Below are 21,054 nucleotides of genomic sequence, written 5' to 3' on the forward strand. Positions count from 1 at the left end.
TGGCCAAAGGAAACCTATAGCTGCTATTACTGTAGCTTCTTGTTGGTTGTAATCATAATTGTCAGTATGATACCTGAGCCAAAGGGGATGTGGCTCCTGGTGGGTTTTTAGCATGCATTCTTTATGTTTTTCTTACTGCTGCTGGATTACTTGTGGGTACTGCAGCACAGCAGACGGGTTGATAAGATGTACAATGGAAAGATTTGAAGTTAAATAAGAAGATAAGCAGGAAAATTAGAAAGCATTTTGAGGAAGTGAGCTGCCACTAGATTTCTTAAGAATTCATTACTGAAATAGAAAATCTTCATATTCTGTTTGACAGGTTAGAAATCTCTGCTATATGGTGACGAGGCGAGAGAAAATGAAGCACTCCATTTGCAAGCTCCAGGAACAGATCTTTCATCTCCAGATGAAACTTATTGAGAAGGACCTTTATCCAGGTATGTCCTGCTGGGGTTTAGAAAACCTGGTGCCATAAGCTCGGTTATTGCTACTTCCTTGTGTGCCGTGCTTGTAAAGTCTGAAGAAGCAAGCAACCTTTTAAATTGTTTTTTTAATAGATAAATACTAGTGAGGCTGGACTTGAGCAGAAATATAGCCTTTCAACTTTGTTGGCTCCAGAAAAGGGTATACTGGCATTATACAAACCTGTAAAGATGGCTTCCGGTCAGAAATATATGGGAAAGGTCCATTTGTCTTGGTGAATGGGGATGTTTGTATGCGTTTAACAGAATAGTGTCTTTAACAGAATAGTGAGATATTGACAAAATGGTGTTTGGTGGAATAGAACCTCTTGACAGAGAACTAATTCACCTGTTACCATGTCATATTCCAGTCAGTCCTCAGAATATAACATTAGAAACAACTACATCAGCTTGTTTATTTCTGTCCTGATGTGGGCCATCACCAGGACCACGACAAGGGATAGGGTTAAACTCGCCCTCCCAATCTGCCATGGTCCCAGGTGTGATTCTCCACCCTACTTATAGTTATTTGTCTTTTGAAAAATCAGTCATGTTAAATGTATTCATACAGTTCAGCCCTGAAACCTGCAACCCACTCCAGTCCCTCTCCCTGTGGACACCAAAATGAGTTGCTTTTTTAATGTGGCACTCAGAGTATGCATTTTTCCACTTGCTTTGCATTGGCTTGATTTCTTCTGATGCTGAGGAATATTTGTCTATGAATTTCTAAAATGAAAACTGTGGTGTCTCAAATCTAGTTGATCTCTAGACCCAACACTAAACTCCAAAGGAGGAGAAAGGGAAGGGCTACTTTTCTTCCTCCCCCAAAACACCAAACAAAAAAAAGTATGTGCCTAATTTGAAGACAAGGTGGCCAGAAAGAGAACCTGTTACTTTTCTTGATATTATGGCCTGATGTTACTCATAGTATCACTCTTATAAAATACCTTTTGTCATAAAGAGGCATTTTCACCTAAAGCAGTGATGGCGAACCTTTTAGAGACCGAGTGCCCAAAATGCAACCCAAAACCCACTTATTTATTACAAAGTGCCAACACTGCAATAAAACCTGAATACTGAGGTTTTAGTTTAGCAAAAACAACTCCTACAGTAACATCCTTTATCTTAAAAGTAAAACACAATAGCAGAGCTTTCAATGAAACAAACAGCTTTTTATTGAAAGGTAAAAGTTTGCATCTGGTGTGCTTTTGCACAGTTATTGTGATCTTTGCTGTTGTATGCATGCTGATAATTTGTCAAACCTTGGCTCATATTTAGTTTGAGAGCAACACATGCAGCACTCAGGTCATCTGTTAGTCTGTTTCTTGTATCAGATTTGATATAATGTGTTAATAAAAATGAATGTATTAAAACTCACAGTCAGTCCAAGCATGCATGCATGCATGCATCTCTCTCTCTCTCCCCCTCCCTTCCTCCTTGGCAGCACACTGACTGGTCATGCGAAAGCTCGGACAAGTTGCAGCTAATGAGTTGTGGCTCGTGGCATCATTGCCTGGCGCTGCTACTCCTTTCAAAGGTCCCTGTGTGTGCTGTTATCCAATGCTCGGCTGCTGGGGCGACTTGGCTCGCGTGCCGACAGAGAGGGCTCTGCGTGCCCACTGCGGCACGTGTGCCATAGGTTCACCACCACTGACCTAAAGGCATTAAAAATGGTTCAACTGACCATCAGTTAATCAGTGATCAATTTAGGCTGAATCTAGAATACAAAACATGAGCAAACCTAAGTTTGTCAAAAAGAGTACATAGGCAATGCCAGTCATGATCCAGGAGGGTTCCACAAAGACACCACCTCTTAATTAGCCATGGCTATTTGAGAAGAGAACCAGCGTGGAATTTGTGTCTTCTGCGAATGGGAAAAAATATGCAAGCTCCTCTTTGTCATAGGTGACACACTCCTTCTGAACACAGAGTAAATAATCTGGTAACTGAGAGCAAGATATCAGGGCTACTTCTTTAATTTCTTGGCTTACATGAGAACCTGATATGTGGTACTGGCGACCTTGTACAAACAAGTCATCTATCACCTTTAAGGAACACTAACCACATTTGTCAGTAGTTAATTTTTGTTTATTTAACTCAGCCTGTGGTGGAATCTCTACAGAAGCCTCCTGTTCATTGGTGCCTTCTAACAGATTCTTTTTGCTGATCTTGGCCCTTGAGGTGCTAAAATGTTTGGGTTTTAGTGCTGCATTTGTTTCAGTTGCATTGTGTACAAGCAGTTGCATTAGCTTCTTGGCAACCACCTCTGGCTCTGTTAAAGATCAAAGGTTAAACCACTGCTGAAAGTATCTTTTGCTCTTATATGCTTTTAGCTTTACCTGCAAAATAAGTCACCATACCTCTTCATAATACATAAACATCTGAAGATTATTTTAAATGAACGCAAACTCAATTGATTTATTTAAAACACAGTCGAAGAATTAAAAATACAAAGTTACTGTTGGGTTGACATCTTCTAATTTTTATATGTTTATTTTATTTTATTTATTTTTGCAATGAGGGAACAGAAATTGGAACTCAAAGATGTATTGCATTTTCCCCAGGAGGAGTGCCTGCCTTTTTGTCAGAGCTTTCAGGCCGTTGTGTTTGTGGCTTTGGAGCCTTCTCAGACTGCATCATGTGGTCAGGGTTTCCTTAGGACTGTCTGGACCACATTCCCTTTTGCTGAAAGCTTTCCCTTGAGTTAAAATTTGACGACCTAAAATGTGTGCACTGAAAAATCTGGCTTTGAATCTCTTGATCGTGATACAAACTTGCTTAGTGTACGGAAGGGAAGATACCATAACCTCATTCAATATGCCCAAATCAGAGGCAGGCAGAGGGAAGGGTAGAAAAATCTCACTGCTCACTACATAAGATGACATCTTAAAGACTACACTTAAAGTTTAATTTTTGATCAAAGGTCCTCCAAGGTTGCAAAGCTGTTGAGCTTACTATGTGTTGAGTTAGTTATATTGCAGTTAAGAACTAAAATACAAAAGAAAGTCTTTTGTCCCCCCTGCCCAAAATACAGGTAACAAAAAATATCCTTATGGAAACTTCAGTACACTAAAATGCTGGCATGTGAGAATTTGTGTTTGCATATTTTGAGTGCTTCCCGTGGGGGCCCCAGAACGGATCCTCTGCTTCAGTATTGTAATTCTGCAGAAGGTGTTGTTTTGAATGGACACTTGGGCCCATAAGACTTAGGAAATCCATTGTGCATTCACATGTTATGTTGCCATACCTGTTCAATCCTAGCTTCCGCATGAGGGCAGCCATCTCCAACCTGGTGCCCTCCAAATGTGCTGGACTGCAGCTTCCATCCTTCCTGCCCAGCATTTCCCTTGCTGGGAGCACTGAATCAAGGAGTTCTCTTAGGAACTCTGGGCTTGAATGCGAAACTGAAATCCGTTCCAGTGAAGAGGGCTGAATTTTTCTTTTTAATTAGGTCAGAGCCAAACTTAGAAATGAGTTTATTCTTCTCCATTGTCTCTGTGCATCACACATACGGGCTCTACACACATGCATGGAGCCTGCTTGGGAAGATTCCAAAGCTAATTAATTAGCATGCAGCAGGAGCCTGTCCTCTGGGCACACCCCGGTGTGAGGGAGGGGCTTCCACCAGGTCCTCAGTTCTTCCACCATTGTGGGTTCATGGGGAAGTTCCTCTTCTGGTCCTCATGGCCATTGAGTTCTGTCCAACTAACACCTTTGCTTCTCAAGCGCTTTTTTTATCTCTTTCCCATTCATATATAGGAAATACGCACGCACGCACACACAATCATATTTGTTATATTCATATTTTGCCCTGCTTTCCCCTACCACCTACACCTCATGTTCTCCCCTCCCTGCCCCTTGTTTCACCTTCCCAACCCCACAATGATGCTCAGAGTTCCATTTAGAAACTGCTTGCGCTGTGACAGCAGACAACCACTGACCAGTGGACTCTCGCTCTGTTTTTTCTGCCTTGGAGTGACCCACGTAGTGGAGTCCTGCTGCCACTGCCAGGCATTACCAAACAGGCCTGAAAACACAGAGCTGACTGCCTGAAAGGGGGGCTCTGGAGCAGAGCCCTCCACAGGACTGCCCCCCCCCCCCCACTGAAACATCCGTCATCATCAATGGCCCAACATCTTCCACAGCAGCAGCAGAACCCTGTTTGGCTGCTCCCTGGGCAGCCAGTTGTCAAAGACCACCAAGGCCAAGAAATTGGTGAAAAAGGTGAGGGTCTCCAAAATGGCTGGCATGGCAAAAACTAAAGATGGCGGCAAGCGCTCTTAAGACCAAACGCCATGACAAGATGCCCTCTACCAGCAACCCACATATCTTTGATACAGAGTATGAGCCTGATCCTGAGCACCATTCTTCACTGGCACTGAGAAACACTCAAGAGACCACAGCACCGATGTGCCAGGCAGCCCTTACTATATTGTTTTTGAAGGGCAAGATAAGGGCGCTTTCTCCACCAAGGCAACTGGTGCCAGGACCAATGCATGCCCGTCCTCCCATCAGTGATCCCAAGCAAGGCCCACTTCATTGGACCTGACCAGCACAGGTTCTGCTCATACCTGCCCATCTCTGAGTGGGACCACCGACCTGAATGGTCGATGCTCCCATACAGGAGGGCTACAGCAGAGGCTTTTACTATGATCACTGGGCCTTCTTTGTCTTTAGATATCCAGAGCAGTGCACAGGATCACAGATTGCTCTGACAGAGCCCTAATACACGCCGAGGCCCCTCAGCTCTAACCAAGACATCTGTATTGAGACCATCAGAGACACCAGGACCCAGTGTTCACCACCACACATCTAGCTTCCATGGTACTCCTTGCTGGTTCCGGGCCCATTAACTTCCAGGCCTAGATCCTTGCAATTCATGACCTTTTGCCCTATGGTTTACAAATGTCTCAGGACTCACATACTTATTTTTGCCAACTGACAATCATATTTTAAGCATATAATGAACTCTAGTCCACAAAAAAGTATAGCGCATCTGCTAGTTGGTATACTGCCACCAGATTTGTTCTCCTTCTGTCAAAAGAGTATGTTCCTATTAATATTCAGTCAAAAATCCAGAGTGTTTGTTTGGTTTTCTTACCTTAAGCTTACAGCCATAGTACAGGCCAGAGTTAAGCAGGGAACAAGAACTGTTCTGGGTTAAGCATGCCTGATTTTATGGGTCATTATTTTGTTGGAACCATCTATGGGATTATACATTTTGTAGACTTACTTGCTAGGAGTTACTTGCTGATTAGCTAATATTTCAGTTCAACAAGTTTGCACAGATTTGCAAATTAGATTGGGAGGCAGGGGCCAAATGGGGAGACTGCATGACAGATAAAGGATTGCTCAGGGGAAAAGTAGTAATTGCATAACACCCCTGTAAATCATCTTTTTCCTCAATAAAAAGGGGCTTATAAAAAGAAGTGGGAATTGGAAATTCTCAGACTAGAAAAGAGTATCATAAGCAGAACTGTCACAGGTTGAGAGGAAGGACAAAATCTGCTGAGGAATCGCAGGAGTGGCCATGAGAACTTCCGCTGCTTCAAGAATGGTGCTTCTCCCCAGCTGCAGGTTTCACAGTGATTTAAGGAATGCAGATTTATTCTGTATTGATTAATTTAGGCTGCAATCCTGTGCATATTTTGACAGAAAAAATGTCTACAGTGCTGGCAGCTGCGGGACTTTGTTTCTGCTGAAACATGCATAGGATTATGTCCTTGGAGTTCTTCTCTCTGAACAAGTTCTATACATGTGAAGTAAATATTAAAAATGCACTTTTTATGCAGTCACTAGAGCAAGCTTTGAGAGAGGTCCATGAATCCATGTAAGACATTTCTGTACATGTATGGCTGATTTTTGCTTTTGGCAGCAGCCTCTTCCAACCTTCAGGAGAGTGCTGGGGAGTTGCCACCAAGAGGAAGAGATGAAAAGACCATGTGCACACACAGAATGCCAATAGCTTAAGCCACATGAATTTATAATACACTATCATCTTAACAGCCCTCCCCATTCAGAATATTCTCATAGTGTGCACAATTTTCAGTAAATAGAAAAACGTAATGTAAATTGAAAGGAACTTCTATGAATCCATACTTTAACCTTTTAAAATAAAGATTACAATCTGGTACAATATGATACCATCTGTTCTAAACTTCAACAGATGAAGTCCAACCCTATACTTTTCTTACATCTATTCAATAAATTCCTGAATTCACTGTCACAAGATGAGATGATGGGCACTAGCCTGGCTGGGCCTTAGTGAGCTTGTCGAGCTGCACCTCAGCTGATGAACCTGTGCTGCACCTTGTGGGCCTTTTATTCCCAGTGGGGAAAGCACAGGCAGGTCAGAGCCCACTGAGGCACTGGCAGCACTACTCCGGGGCCTTTCCCATGTGGAGAAGATGGAGGAGCAAGTCTCTTCTACCCCTGTCCCTTCTGAGGGGGTGGGGTTCTGGGGAGGGGCCTCACTCCAGCCTCTGCTGGCTGGCTGGACCAGCCTGGGAGGGGAAATTTGGCCGGAGGCACCTCATCCCTGGGGTAGGGATGCCTCCTTTCTTTTCCTTCCTTTGGAGCTGATCTGCATGCGCTCTGTCTCCAGCCATTAGAAGAAATGTGTTCAAAGTCTAGCTACTGCGGCTACTACAGAAAGGCTGCAGATACTCAATACATTATATGATCTGTCCAAGGTCTTTGTGCTCTCTTGAGTCTGGAGAAGTAGTAGCAGTACACAAATACTGGGATGCAATTTTGCCTTTGCAGATTATCTAAGAAGCAAAAGGAACGCGTCTGTAATTGTTCTGTGCATAAATGTACATAAAGACTTCTTTTATATGGAACATGTCACACTTTTAAAATATGCATACACTAGCTCAGGCCAGAGGATCTCTGCAGTACCTCTGTGGTCCTACTTCTGCTCTCTGTCCTCTGGCCAACCAGGTGGAGAGCCCTTATCCAGTCTGTGATTTCGTCCACCTACTTCCCCAGTCTTCCCCATCTTGTTTGCAGAACTGGGACTGGAGTTTTTGTTCTTTTGAGTCTTTTGAACAGAGTATGCACACTGCTGCAAATAACCAGACATCAGATAAAAGGGACTGTTGTTTATTTAGGATTATGGCAACCTTGCAATTTCAAGGATAAGCCGCACTGAATTAAAAGAATGCTGCATGTAAGAGAATTAGGAGTATGCTTGGGAAAGACTGTCCTCACTTGCTAATGGAGTGGCTGTTTCTGCCAAAATAACCCATCAAAAAGAATATTGCTGCTACACATTTGATTCACATGGCAGCTTCCATGCTGGTTTCATAATTAGCCAGGATGTTTTGGTGCAGGTGTCTTGTTTTGGCCTCCTGCTTCAAATGCTTCACATGTGCCAGCTTATTTGCTACAGGAGCTGAGCTGATGGGGGCTGAGTTGTTTTGGTTGCAGCTGAAGTTGAGATTCGACTGCTAGCCTCAGGTGACAGAGTCTTCCACAGAGAAGACAGTGCTAGTAGGAAGGGAAGACTTGACACTGAAGAAGCCCTTTATAGTCCTATTAAGTCAAGTAGAGCTTTGCCAGTGACAACTATGGATACAGCATCACAAATATCAGTCCTGTGATTCAAGTGGAAACTGCAGCTATGAACACAATCATGAGATTTTACCTTTATTCCCTGTGGATACCTTGAATTATATATCTGCAGGCAGAACTTTTTAAAAATAATATCTGTATGGTACCTAGCGATTTTATGTGAATTGAAATATTTACAATAACAATACATAGACCTCATTTTGATCTCCCCTTTTGTATTTGTACAGATCTCAAGGAACTCATTTAAAACTTCTGGTTAAGTGGTATGGGGATCAGATTGGGTTCTCCTCTTGTTCTTGAGGCAGATAAGAAGTTAATTCAGATATATAGCAGCCTACTTTGGCATTCATATTTGATGAGCCTATGAAAATTATTTTCTTATTTACTTGCTATTTACAATGTGTTTAGATGAACAACAGTTCTTGTCTTGCAGTTTCCTTTTTGCATATCATTCTATAATCCCAGTGGTTACAAAGGCTATTAAATAGAAATGCATTAGACTTAAATTTTACTCTTTTGATCTGTAGCCCAGAAGCCTTTGCTTCCAAAACAAATCTGCTTTCTTGGAAATGTGCTTAAAGTGGCCTTTCTTAATGTCACGTGTGGTCACTTTGGCAGTTTGGCCTGTGAAAGACGAAGTTCTGAAAATTTTTCTAGCTCATCCTTTATACCAGAGTATAGGTTATATGTTCTGTAATACTCTGAGATGAGGAGTGGCAGCTACCAAGAGCTAGAGATGGGGGCAATTTGGAACTGAGGAGTTCACTATACAAATGCCCCAGTCCTTATTAGCTCAAAACAGGATTTTCTTTTGCCACTAACCAGCCTGCCTTGCCTCATGTTAAATGTGCAAGCCACACACACACACACACACACACACACACACACAGAGAGAGAGAGAGAGAGAGAGAGAGAGAGAGAGAGAGAGAGAGAGAGAGAGATTGATTTTCATATCCTGCTTTTACATTATACATGTCCAAAGAGGCTTACAAAAATTTAAAATAACTTAAAACAATTGAACAGCTTAAACTGGTATGGAAAGGGAGTTCTTATGATGAGATGAGGAACTACGTTAGGTCAAGGACTCCCCAGGCCAGATGGCATCAAGTGTTAGTTCCTGCCTGTGAGGTCAAGGCAGAACCCTGCTCAGTAATGGCATAAGGTCTGCTACCAAAGCACCAGGTGGAACTCTTCCGGCCAATGCCTGGGTCTGGGAAAACACTCCTCCCCTTCACCTTCCATATGCAGGGAGGAGGAGGTTCCTTGTGCTGTTAGTTAGAGCTTCCAGAAGATGGTAGACAAAACTGGGAAACCTTCTAGCCTCTGAGTTGGCACACCTGAGTTCAGGAATCAGCCAGGTCTGGAAAGGGCCACCTGAAAGCACTTCATTTCTCTTTTACCTTCTATGCACAGTGTTCTCCTCAAGCAGTATTTGAGGAGCTGGGCCGAGTCCCAATATCAGGTGAGCCAAAACTGGCGCACAGCCCAGCAAGTTCTCCAAATCTGCTTAATGTGATTACTGTTCCTGTCTCCCACCCCATGCTAGTGCTGTTGGTGTAAAGGATATAGCAGGCAAATATTCATCCTCGTTTCCCAAATGGGTTTTTATATTTCTAAAATGTGTTTAGTATGGCCAAGCAAACCTAGAAAAAACATTAATGAAAGCAAGCATCAGTTTATTTTTACCTTAGGGAACTTCCACATTCTGAAAATCTGTGGGGAATAAGTTTGTCAGTGGCTGTTTGCTGTGCAAGCTAAATGGGAGGAACACAGTCCAAGGCAGCATATGCCTCCAAATCCCCAGAGCTGGTGCTAAACAATGGCAAGGACTATCACCTGGGAGTTGGAAGCAGGAGGCTAAACTAGATGGACCTTGTACAAGTAGGACATGCAAGATCAGTGAGGTCTGCTTCATTCAGTCTTTCTGTATCTATTTCAGGTGCTTAAAAGGGCTGGGGAGGTCTCTTCTACAAACTCTTGAGCAGCCTTCCTTGACCAGAGTTGCTCCAGAATTGTTTGGACTACAAGGCCCATCAGCATCAGCTAGCATGCCCAATAGTGCACCATGATGGTAGCTCTAATCCAACAACATCTGGGGAGGGGAGGATGTGGAATCTTTCTGATTCCAATGGTTCCTGCTCCATATTTCACATCTGGTTATTCCTGTTACTTCCCATTTTTACCAGCAACAGGGTAGGATGGAGATCAGGATCAAGACCAAGACCAAGACTATCACCTTCATTCTGTCAGGAGAGGAGTAAACTCTTTTCCTCCATGGCATTTTCCTGAAGAAAATTGATTTTCCACGAAGTCTCTGCTAGTCACTGCATCTATACACCTGGTGTATATTGTCCCTCGTGGGGTCAGCAGCAGCTTGCGGGGATGAGTTTTATCAGAAAAATGGCTCTGGGAGGAAGGTTAAACCCCCTTCCCACAGCACCACTGCCTTGTTCTGTTTCACTCTCTATTTGCCAGAATTCAAGGAGATAAGAGAGCCAGTAATGAAGTTTCATGTGTAGTTTGGCTCTTGGATGCACCAAATCCAAGAAGTAAGGCCATGAAGTGTGAATATTACTGTCTTTGGGAATCGCCACTTGTAGGATTCAGGGTAACCAGTTCTGATTTCCAACACAGGACAAGTCTGAAATGAATAGTGACAGGTTCTGTGAAGGGCCCCTTTTGAGAAGAGTGGAGTGAATTGGAAAAAGCACTGTGAGCCATATGATGTTCATTTTATTTCACAAGAACTTAGAATCTGTATCAAGTCCTGGATATGAGGGACAGAAGTGGCTTGTGTTTATTAAGGTCAGTTGGGGGAAACAATGAAATTGTTTCATCAACAAGTTCTTGAAGCAGAGCCTTGCCAGACAGGCACTGGTTGCAGTTGTAAGCCTGCAGGGCACTGGTAGTCTTGGAATTCAGCTGAGCATCCTCAACTTCAGCTGAACTTGATACCATTGAAATGGATCCAGATAATCATTCTCATCCAAGAGTGCCTGGAGCTGGTTGGGCACCACCTGCTCAAGAACCTTGCCTAGGAAAAGCATGCTTGCCCCTGGCCTAAAAATTGTTGAGTTATTTTGGGTCCAGGGAGGGTTTCTTCAGGAGTGGTCTCAGCAATGCTTGTTTCAGGTGGCCTGGGACCACTCCTTGCAGAAAAGCAGTTCCTTCTCTCCTGGATTTTATTAGCTAGGAGGCAAGGATCCAGTGCAGATGTGATTGCACAAACCTGTTCAAGCACCTTTTCAACATCCTCGAGCTATACCAACTGAAACTCATCCAACATAACTAGATCAGACTATGCTTTGGATATCTTACCTGTTTCCACTGCTATAACATTGGAACCCAAGTCCTGGTGAGTACAAGAGGTTTTGTCTTGGAAGTACCTAGCAGGACAAAATTACAGTGGTCTTTAGATGGCACCAAGTTGTCCTTGGGGCCAGCATGTAATAGGCCCTGGGCAATGCTGGAGAGCTCCCCTGGGCAGCAAAGAGAAGATTGAATGGAGGCAGACAGATATTGCCTCTGTACTGCTCACACTGCCTCCAAATATAATTCCTGGATTGACTGTAAGCACAATCCAGGACTCAGTTGTATTCACTAGGAATTTTCTTCTATTTGTAGTCAAACTGGCATTCAAGCTGTCTCCCGAATCGCTTCATCACTCTCAGTTCTGGGCTACACTACAGAGCTGTCTGAGCTGTGCCTTAGAGAGGGCGCTCAGGAGTGATCATGTCAACTGCCCAGGTTCTCTGTATTCCAGAGATCAGCCAGGGATTTGACAGGACCACCAGCCATATCAGTCGGAAAATTCCCTAGAGCCCTCTGGAAGCCATCTGGATCCATCAGCCTCTGGGGCCAGACCATCTTAATGGGCCCCTCAGTCCTGCAGAGGGGAAAAGTCACCATTAGTGTAAATCTCAACAAGCAGTGATGTGACCAATTCAAGCTCTCCCACCTTCAGATCACTATCCCCCTGCTCAGCTGAAAAAATCAAATCTGGAGTGTGCCCTGCTACATGCATTGGACCAAAAACATGTTGGGATGGCCCCATGGTTGTCATGAGTCCATGAAATCCTGAACTTCTCCAGACACTACACCCTCAGCATGGATGTTGACATTCCCTCAGACCTACAGCTTGGGGGACCTCAACATTGCAACTGAGACCACCTTTGTCATCTCAGGTAGAAAGACTGTTGGGTCGTGGGGTGGATGGTAAATCAACAGAATCCCCAGTTTGGCTGGCTGGCCCAACACAAGATGCAAACACTCTAGATTAGGAGTCAGACAGAGAGGGAGCCTGGAGAGAGAATGAGAGAGACCATATTTATCTAAAGCAGTGGTGTTCAACCTTTTCAGCATTGGGGACCGGCAAAACTAGGAAAATTACTTTGGGGACCACTGAGGGAGAAACAAAAAGTATTATATATATAATATAGTATTTTGTGTATTGGTTTTTAAATATAGTACCAAAAAATGAAAATTCTCTAAAATAACCAGATGTAAAAATGCTAACAAAATAATAAAATATTGAAATTAAATGTAATCGAATACAACTGGAATTTTTAGAGATCAATATGTAATTCAAATAAGGCTACTGTGAAATCTCCTGTTGCTTCTTTTCAGGAATACTTGATCAAACATTTACAGTAGCAAAATACAAAATCAATATAAATGTAGCACTATGCTCATTTATTATTTATTTATTTAAAACTTTTGTATGTCGTCCCTTATGCATGGCATCTCAGGATAGCTTACAATCATTAGCAAATACAATCATAGCAAATACAAATTCACAGAATCAACAGCAGAGCAATACAAAATCAAACCAAAGTCACTTAAAACAATAATATTCATAATGTTAAATGATAAAATGCAATGAACCTCACCCACTCAAACCCCCATACACACCAGCACAGACTGACTGGGAAAGCATTCCCAGCACAACCCCACCTCAGCATTTCCCTTCCCAGTAGGAAACACAGCAGAGAAAAGAATTCAGCCAGTCTTCTGGGCCCCACCCAGAGGCTCCTAGTGAGCTGTCTCCCCCTCCCAGCCTCCTCGGCCGAGGAAGAGGCGGGAAATCGGCAGCAAGAGCACAGCTAGCCCTGCGCTTGTCCTGGCAAGGGAGATGGACCATCAGCAAATGCTGGCAGACCAGTGCCAGTTCGCAGAGCGGCAGTTGAAAACCACTGATCTAAAGCATGGCAGCCCCCACCCTCTGCACTGCCTTCCCCTGCCCACACTCACCCATGCAGGTTTCAGTTATGCAAGTCAGATTGGCCACCTCATGCCCTGTTAAAACATGGATGAGGGAGGTCTTGCTGTGCACTGATCTGGCATTCAGAAGCAGCAACCTGAGCCCCAAAGGCTGGCTGACAGGGCAACCACCAAACCTGTGCCTGGGAGCAGGGCCAAACATGACACAGTCATTGATTGCCTGGGCTACATTCTGCTCACCTGGCCCTGGTGAGCTCTCCACCGAGGGCAGTATCTCCTCCTGCCCATCACTATACTAGTTGGCCCCCCACGTGGTCTCATCCCCATCTTCCACTGCACATACACAGGGCCTCTGAAGAGGAACTGCCTCCCCCAGGCACAGAGAATAAGAACACTGTTGGGGGATTGCTTTTGTGCTGCCCCCAAGCAGCTCCTCCCAAGGGGCTGGCCCCCTTTGGCATCCTCCCGTTTCGGGTTGTTGCCAGCAGAGTGTTGCTGTCCTGTGTCAGGCCAGCAGAAATAGTCATGCTGCGGCTCAGGCCAATCGAGTCCACAGCAGGCAGCCTTGGGGGCCAGCCTCTTTGCAGGATTGGGGATCCTGGAGCTACTCACAGCAGTGCCTTTACCCACCCAGCGCCAATGTCTGCCAGGAGAAAAGGGCTGACAGGGTGACAGGGGGGCTGGTGAAGAGGTTAAGCCGGGTGGGGAAGAGGTTGGCAAGATGGTTAAGCCAGCATTCCCACCCTTGCTGAGCAAGAGCCCAGGACTGCTGTTCAGGTCTTGCTTAAGTTAGCAGAATTTTATATTTAAATGTGATATTTTAAAAGTGGCTTTTACATTTGTTGTATGGTGATTTTTCCCTAATGTTTTTATATTGTGGTTCACTAGAGAGAGAGCCAGTGTGGTATAGTGAGTGGTTAAGAGCATAGGTCTAAGACTCAGGCAATCTGGTTTCCTGTCCCCATGGAGCCAACTGGGTGACCTTGGGCCGGTAACAGATTCACAGTCCAACCTAACTCACACAGTTCTTGTGGGGATAAGATTGAGAGCCACTTTAAGTTCTTTACAGGTTAGGGGAGCTCTGGATGCGAGTGATCCCTCCATCCTTTGCTTTGAGATAGGGGACTGGGGATGTGCAGCAGGTCGAGCACTAGAAGCTGGGACTTCAAGAGGGCCAGCTTTGGCCAACTGAAGGCCAGACTGGGGAAAGTCTCCTGGGATAGGTTACTGGAAGGTAAGTGAGTTGAGGAGGGGTGGATAGCACTCAAAAGGCTGGTTTTGGAGGCACAAGCCTTGACGATACCTCTAGTCAGTAAGGTGGGGAGGCAGAGGAGAGTGCCGCCATGGATGCAAAAGGAGGTGGTTAGAGGGATTAGACGAAAGAGGAACCTCCGTAGGAAATGGGTACTGGGGCAAATAGACAAAAGGGTATACCGGGAGGAGGAGGCCCGTTGCAGAAGGATTCTTCGCAAGGCTAAGGCTGATTATGAGCTGAGACTTGTCAAGAATATCAAGAGCAACAAAAAGGGCTTCTTTCAGCATGTAAATAGGAAGAGGAAGGGGAAACAAGTGGTGGAACCACTAAATAAGGAGGAAGGAGATCCAGTGACTGATATGAGGGAACAGGCATAGATGCTAAATGACTATTTTGCTTCTGTGTTCTCCCCAAAGCAGGACGGGGGATATCCGCATAGGAGATTAGATGAGGCTGGGGATTTAGGGGCACAGATCAGAGTCACCCCCCCCCCTTGAAGTCCTCAGGGCATTGGACATTACAAAGGCACCAAGCCCTGACGGGTTACACCCGAGAGTACTTAGAGAGTTGGCAGGGGTTCTCTCACGCCTGCTGGCCTCCATTTTTGAGACCTCGTGGAGAACGGGTGAAGTTCCAAAAGACTGGAGGGTGGCATCAGTGGTCCCAATTTTCAAAAAAGGTAGTAAAAGGGACATGGGGAATTATAGACCTGTTAGCCTTATGTCCATTGTAGGAAAAACAATGGAAAGGCTCATAATAGAGAGAGATCTAGTGATGCTAGATAGGGAAGGGAGGCAGGCAGCCACACAACACGGCTTCCGCAAAAACAGGTCCTGCCAGACAAACCTTGTGGAATTCTATGACAAGGTTTCGAGATGGCTAGATGGAAGGGATGCAGTGGATGTGGTATACCTGGATTTGAGCAAGGCCTTTGACAAAGTGCCCCATGATATCCTAGTGGAGAAACTGAGGAGTTTTGGGATACACCAAAGCACTGTCCGGTGGATTAGGGCAGGGTTGACTGACCAAAAGCAGAAGGTAACCATTAGTGGGGAATCATCGGGATGGCAGCCAGTGACAAGTGGGGTCCCCCAGGGCTCTGTCCTGGGGCCGATCCTGTTTAATCTTTTCATTAATGACATGGAAGAAGGGGTGAATAGTCTGCTGATCAAATTCGCAGACGACACTAAAACTGGAGCAGTGGCCACAACTGAGGAGCAGGTACTCCAGATCCAAAAGGATCTGGACAGACTATGGAAGTGGGCAGGAGACACCAAAATGGCATTCAGTGTGGATAAGTGCAAGGTCTTGCACTTGGGGCATAGGAATAGCTGTCATAAGTACAGGTTAGGTGACTAGTGGCTGGAGAGCAGCACTTGTGAAGGGGAGCTCGGGATACTGGTTGACTGCAGGCTAAACATGAGTCAGCAGTGTGATGCGGTGGTCAAGAGGGCGAACGCCACCCTTGGTTGCATAGCCAGAAGTGTGGCTTCTAGATCAAGAGAGGTATTATTACCACTCTATATGACTCTGGTGCGCCCGCAACTGGAGTATTGTGCTCAGTTTTGGGCCCCTCATTACAGAAAGGATATAGCCAGGTTAGTGCAGCGTAGGCCCACAAGGTTGGTGGCTGGTTTGCAGGGGATGGGGTATGAGGCGAGACTGAGGGAACTGGGTCTCTTCAGCCTGGAGGAGACTCAGAGGGGATATGTTGGCGACATACAGGTATGTCAGGGGATGTCATACGGAGATGGGTAGAGACCTGTTCTCCCCTGCAGAGGAAGGCAGGGCGCGCTCCAACGGAGCAAAGCTCAGGGAGCCAAGGTTCCATTTGGATGCCAGGAAGCATTTCCTGACAGTTAGGACCCCGAGAGTGTGGAATGGGCTTCCACAAGAGATCGTTGAGGCCCCATTGGTGCGGGTGTTCAAGGATAGACTGGACGTGCACATGGTGGGCATGTAGTGAGCAGAGCCGGCTGGTGCCAGAGGTCGGACTAGATGGCCCAGGAGGCCCCTTCTGACTCTCTCTGTTTCTATGTTTAAAAAAGAAAAAAAAGTTGGGATATAAATCAAATACATACATACCTATGTACATACTGTGTGTTAATGGATTGTTGTAAACCTTCCAGAGAGCTTCAGCTGTTGGGCAGTATAGAAATTAAACAAACAAACAGTTGCACAGCATAGCATGCATTCCATACAAAATGTCTTGTTCAAATTGACCAAGATATCTTTGTCCCTCTTTTCTCTCCACACAGAGAGAAAAGGGAAAACATCTTCTCCATCCATCACTGGCCCAGTTTACTTATTAATTAGTACTTGCCATGACAGTTAATACACAAAACTTGGTGGAATGTATTTGGCACACCCTTTCACTTTTGAGTGGATTTCTTCATAAACTTGAGATTAGTGGTGTATTTTGCAACTGATGAAAAATCATTTAGGCAGGCAAGTGTCTCGGAACTGGAAGGGGCTGCCAGTTAAAGCAGGACTTTTCTATTTCTCTTCAGTGAACTCAAAAGCTACCCTCTAGTTGTCAGGCTTTGAAATGCAGCTGTTCCTTTTGACAGGCTTCTTTTTCAAACAGTCTAACATTCATATGGCTGTTTGGAAGCATTGCACCATCTAAACAAAGCCATATATTTTATTTGTTAAGTCAAGTGAAAAATGTGTCTGCCCTTCTCCAGTTAGCTGGCAGGGATTGAGCAAACATCAATTTTGCTTTTCTTTCTTCTTGGAAGTCAGTTCAGTCCCTGGGAGAAAAATCTTTGATTGGCATGCCCGGAAATATAAATCCTCGATAAACTATAATAGTGGTTTATTAAGTGGGTACCAAGAACAACATTATTGGTTTAAGCCAATAGTGCATGTAAGCCCCAGTATCCTTTCTTCAGCAGCAGCCAGCTCTGGAGGTCTGGGAGTCCATTCATAATGGCATGAACCATTGATCTACCTTGGGGTTACTGCTGTGTTTTCTTCTTAGTAGCTTTGACCACAAAGCAGTAGCTTCAGATAGTTCATTTATATTAAGAAAAAAACTCCCCTAAAAGTGGGCAGTTAGCAAATTGCTACATACCACTAGCATAACATCATAATAGGTAGAGGCCCGTTGATATACATGACACAAAACCACAACATGTTTGTCTTCCCATAATGCTTTTGATGCTTATATAGTAATTTATTCTCCAAGGCAAATCAGGCATGCACATTTATTTTTCTAGTGGCCCCTTGGATCTAGTTCTCAGAAGATTAACATCCCATTGTTAACCTCATCAAGCACACTTCTTCCTGGTGTAGCCACTGAAATAAACAAGGCAATAACAGGGATTTACATGAGAATGCACCATCTTCCATTGAATAAGTAAGCCAAACATTCAGAGCAGTTCTTCATCTAAAAGAATAGCAAAATTTTAACAAAGTATGTCTTTACAGTACATGAATCATCAAGAATTAAATCACGCGGGTAATTCAGATTGTTTGGTATGAATTTAACTTGAAATACATTTCCAAAAAAGGATTTGGACTTATATTCTAGGTTTTTAGTTGTCCAGGTATTTTCTCTATCTTACTTACTTAATCTAATGCAAATTCAAGTATAGTTAATTTAGTCTCCAGGCATTACAGTTTTGGTTGCATAAGAGGGTAGTCGGATGTGTGTGTTGAATGTCTCCCCGTACCACATTGCAGCAGTTCCTGGCTATTAGGTATCTCCTAGACAGTGACCCTAGGGAATGGATTGCCCCATCCTATGGGGATTTGGCCCTCCACAAGGTTAAATCTTCTCCCCCACACTTTTTGACACTGTGTTTTTCTGTTTCTGGGAGGGAAGTAGAATGAGGGATCACTAATGTCCTGCTGACTTTCAACTCTATTTTGCCTTGTGAGTGAAACCACATGAGGCAATCAAGTTCTGAAATGACAGACTAGATAAGGTTAAACAAGTTGAAGTTCAGTACAGTAAAAAGGATGTACAGCTCCATCAACCTGGTGTTTTCCCAGTGTATTGGACTACAAATCACATCATTGAAGCTATCCCGGTGCCCGGAGAACACCAGGTTTGGGAAAACTGCTTTAACGGCAAGAAAACTTGATTATGGAGAGTTGATGGTTACTCTGTCTTAGATGAGGTTGCATTTCCCTTGAAGATTCTTGTCCCCAGTATGAGGGCTCTGTTAGACTTCTCAGTGGGTAGCCATGCGCCCAAGTGCCTTTTACTTGCTTAGGCTGGTTACTTGATTAGCTGTTAACCACTCTTAGGCTGGCCTGCTGTGACCCCTTGCTTGGGAGCAAGACCAGTTGAAATCAACAGGACTTCACATGTATAGCATTCCCTTGTTAGAGAACAGCCTAGTGCTGGTACATGCCTTTGTAATTTCCAGACTGGGCAACTACGGTATACTGTCCGTGGCACCATCCTGGAAGGCTTGCCCAGATCTTCAGTAAGCTAAAAATGCATCTACACAGCAAATTACGGGAGTGAGTCACAATGCATTTCTGTACATAATTCGGTTTGACCTACAAAGCTCTAAATACCTTGGCCCTAGTTAATTAAGATGATGCATCTTCTTGCCAGCTTCCCTATGTTGTGGAAGAGACTCCAACTCCAGGCTCATCTTTATCTAGACTGGCAGGAATGAGGATCAGGCTGTGTTATATGCATCCTTTGGAATTCCCTCTTCAGGGAAACTTAGCAGGCCAACTCTGTCTTCATATTCCAACAATATGCCAAAACATTTCTTTTCTAGTCAGTAGCTAGGGAAGAGGGCAGATTTTAAACTGGCTTGTTTTATTGCTCTCCTGTCCTGTGATTCTCTATAGATTGATCAGGCTGGCATTTGAAATTAACTGTTAAACACTGGTTGATATTTCATGATAGCTTAACATTTGGTTTCAATTGTTTTTCTGTTTGATGTTATAAGCTGCCCTGAAGGCCCATTCAGGCTGTCAGGCGGCATATAAAAAGAATCAATCTGTCCTGTCCAGAATGCCTGGTCTCAAACTGAGCAATGTTACCTATGTAAACTTGTTTACCAAAATGGCCACATGCACAGTTAGACAATGCAGTCAAAACACGTGGAAACAAAAAATGCTACTTTATACCCTGTCAGACTATTTGTCCATCAGTACAGTTTGCTCTTGCTGGTAGAGGTCTTTCACATCCTCTGCTACGTGATCCTTTTAGCAGGATCCAGACATTCAATCTGGGGCCTTTTATGTGCAACAGCTAAATTCAATCATTGACCTAAGGAGCTGCCCCAGCACATTTTCATACGAAGAGTCCACTGAAATGTTTTGAATGGGAATAAAGGTCAGCAAGTGCTTTGTGGGATAAGAACTAGAAGGCACTGATTCAAACCCAGTAATACTCTGCTAACCCAAGTTTATTGGACATTTACAAAGACTGTGTGGCCAGTCTCAACCTAACATTCTGATTCATAACCCAGTACATGAAGAACACTTGAATTTAAGTCAAATTCAAATAGAGCTATACTAACTTTAAACACAGCACTTCCTTGATTTCAAGGATACCAGACTGGTTTAAATTTTACATATTTGGGCAAAACAAAATGCTAATGATTATATGCATATTTATCAGAAGAACTCCTCATTATAATTGGACCTATCCAGTTGCAGTCTGTAATTGAAATATCACACCTAGGCAATAAGGCTGAAGTTTGCAATGATAGCTTGCCTAAAATGGTGCCAAACCATCTCCACACAATATCATACTCTACCAAGACCCACTGCAATACTTCATTAAGTGTTTTTATTCTATTTAGTTTCCTCTGTCTACTTTAAATCATCCATTTCTTCTGTCTTTCAAAATCTATTGTTTTAATTTATTATGTTATTCATTATTTTTACTTTTTAAACTTCAACAGAACAAACTGGGAAAAGAACAAAGGGAAGGAGAAGTGACCCAAAAAGAAAGGGGAAAGATGACAGGAAAAGCAGCACTGACAAGAAAGAAAAAAGGAAACCAGGAAATGAGTTGGTCCTGGGACAGTTAGGTAAGTTAGGCTTCGAAAATACATATTTAAAACCCATGAAGTGGTTTAAAGTGTCACAAATGTTTTCAAAAGAGCTTATGGTGGTGATGGGATTAACAATAAATAGTGTCCTACATCTTCATTCCAGCTAGTGATTGGAGGCCCACTTGGTGACCTTCTAGATAGGAATAGCATGCCTGCGGTTAGCCTTGCCTGGCTTCTCTGAGCAGGGCTGCCTTTAGCATGTGGCATAGCAGCCCTATGAATTGATAAGGCATGACTTGTTGCTGCTGACGCTGACATAGCATTTATTGAACTCTGAGCCTGAAGTTGACTGAGACACTATACCAAAAGGGTACATCATGAGAATGAGAAATTACTAGCAATTTGTGAAATCCATTTTTATTGGTTAGTTATTTTGATTATAATGTCACCTCCAGCTCAATGGGCCAGTTTACACAAGTGAACAGTTCACCATGGCTTATTTGATACTTAAAATTCAATTTTTCAAGTGGCCATTATGGTGCATGCAAGTGGCTAGTTTGAATAT

At 43.9% G+C, this 21,054-nt stretch overlaps 1 protein-coding gene across 8 annotated transcripts in view; it reads left to right on the plus strand.

The window, feature by feature from the left end:
* The window catches only part of JADE2 (jade family PHD finger 2), a 193,176-nt gene that overhangs the window by 164,890 nt on the left and 7,232 nt on the right, over window positions 1-21,054 (plus strand). For all 8 annotated transcript variants that reach the window (XM_044454220.1, XM_044454219.1, XM_044454218.1 and 5 more), the window contains 2 exons: window positions 323-440; window positions 20,397-20,525. In XM_044454220.1, coding sequence (XP_044310155.1) covers window positions 323-440; window positions 20,397-20,525 — 247 coding nt within the window. The remainder of the gene's footprint in view (window positions 1-322; window positions 441-20,396; window positions 20,526-21,054) is intronic.

The sequence above is a fragment of the Varanus komodoensis genome, unplaced genomic scaffold, assembly GCF_004798865.1.
Source record: "Varanus komodoensis strain SLA01 unplaced genomic scaffold, ASM479886v1 scaffold7_3, whole genome shotgun sequence".
NCBI lineage: Eukaryota > Metazoa > Chordata > Lepidosauria > Squamata > Varanidae > Varanus > Varanus komodoensis.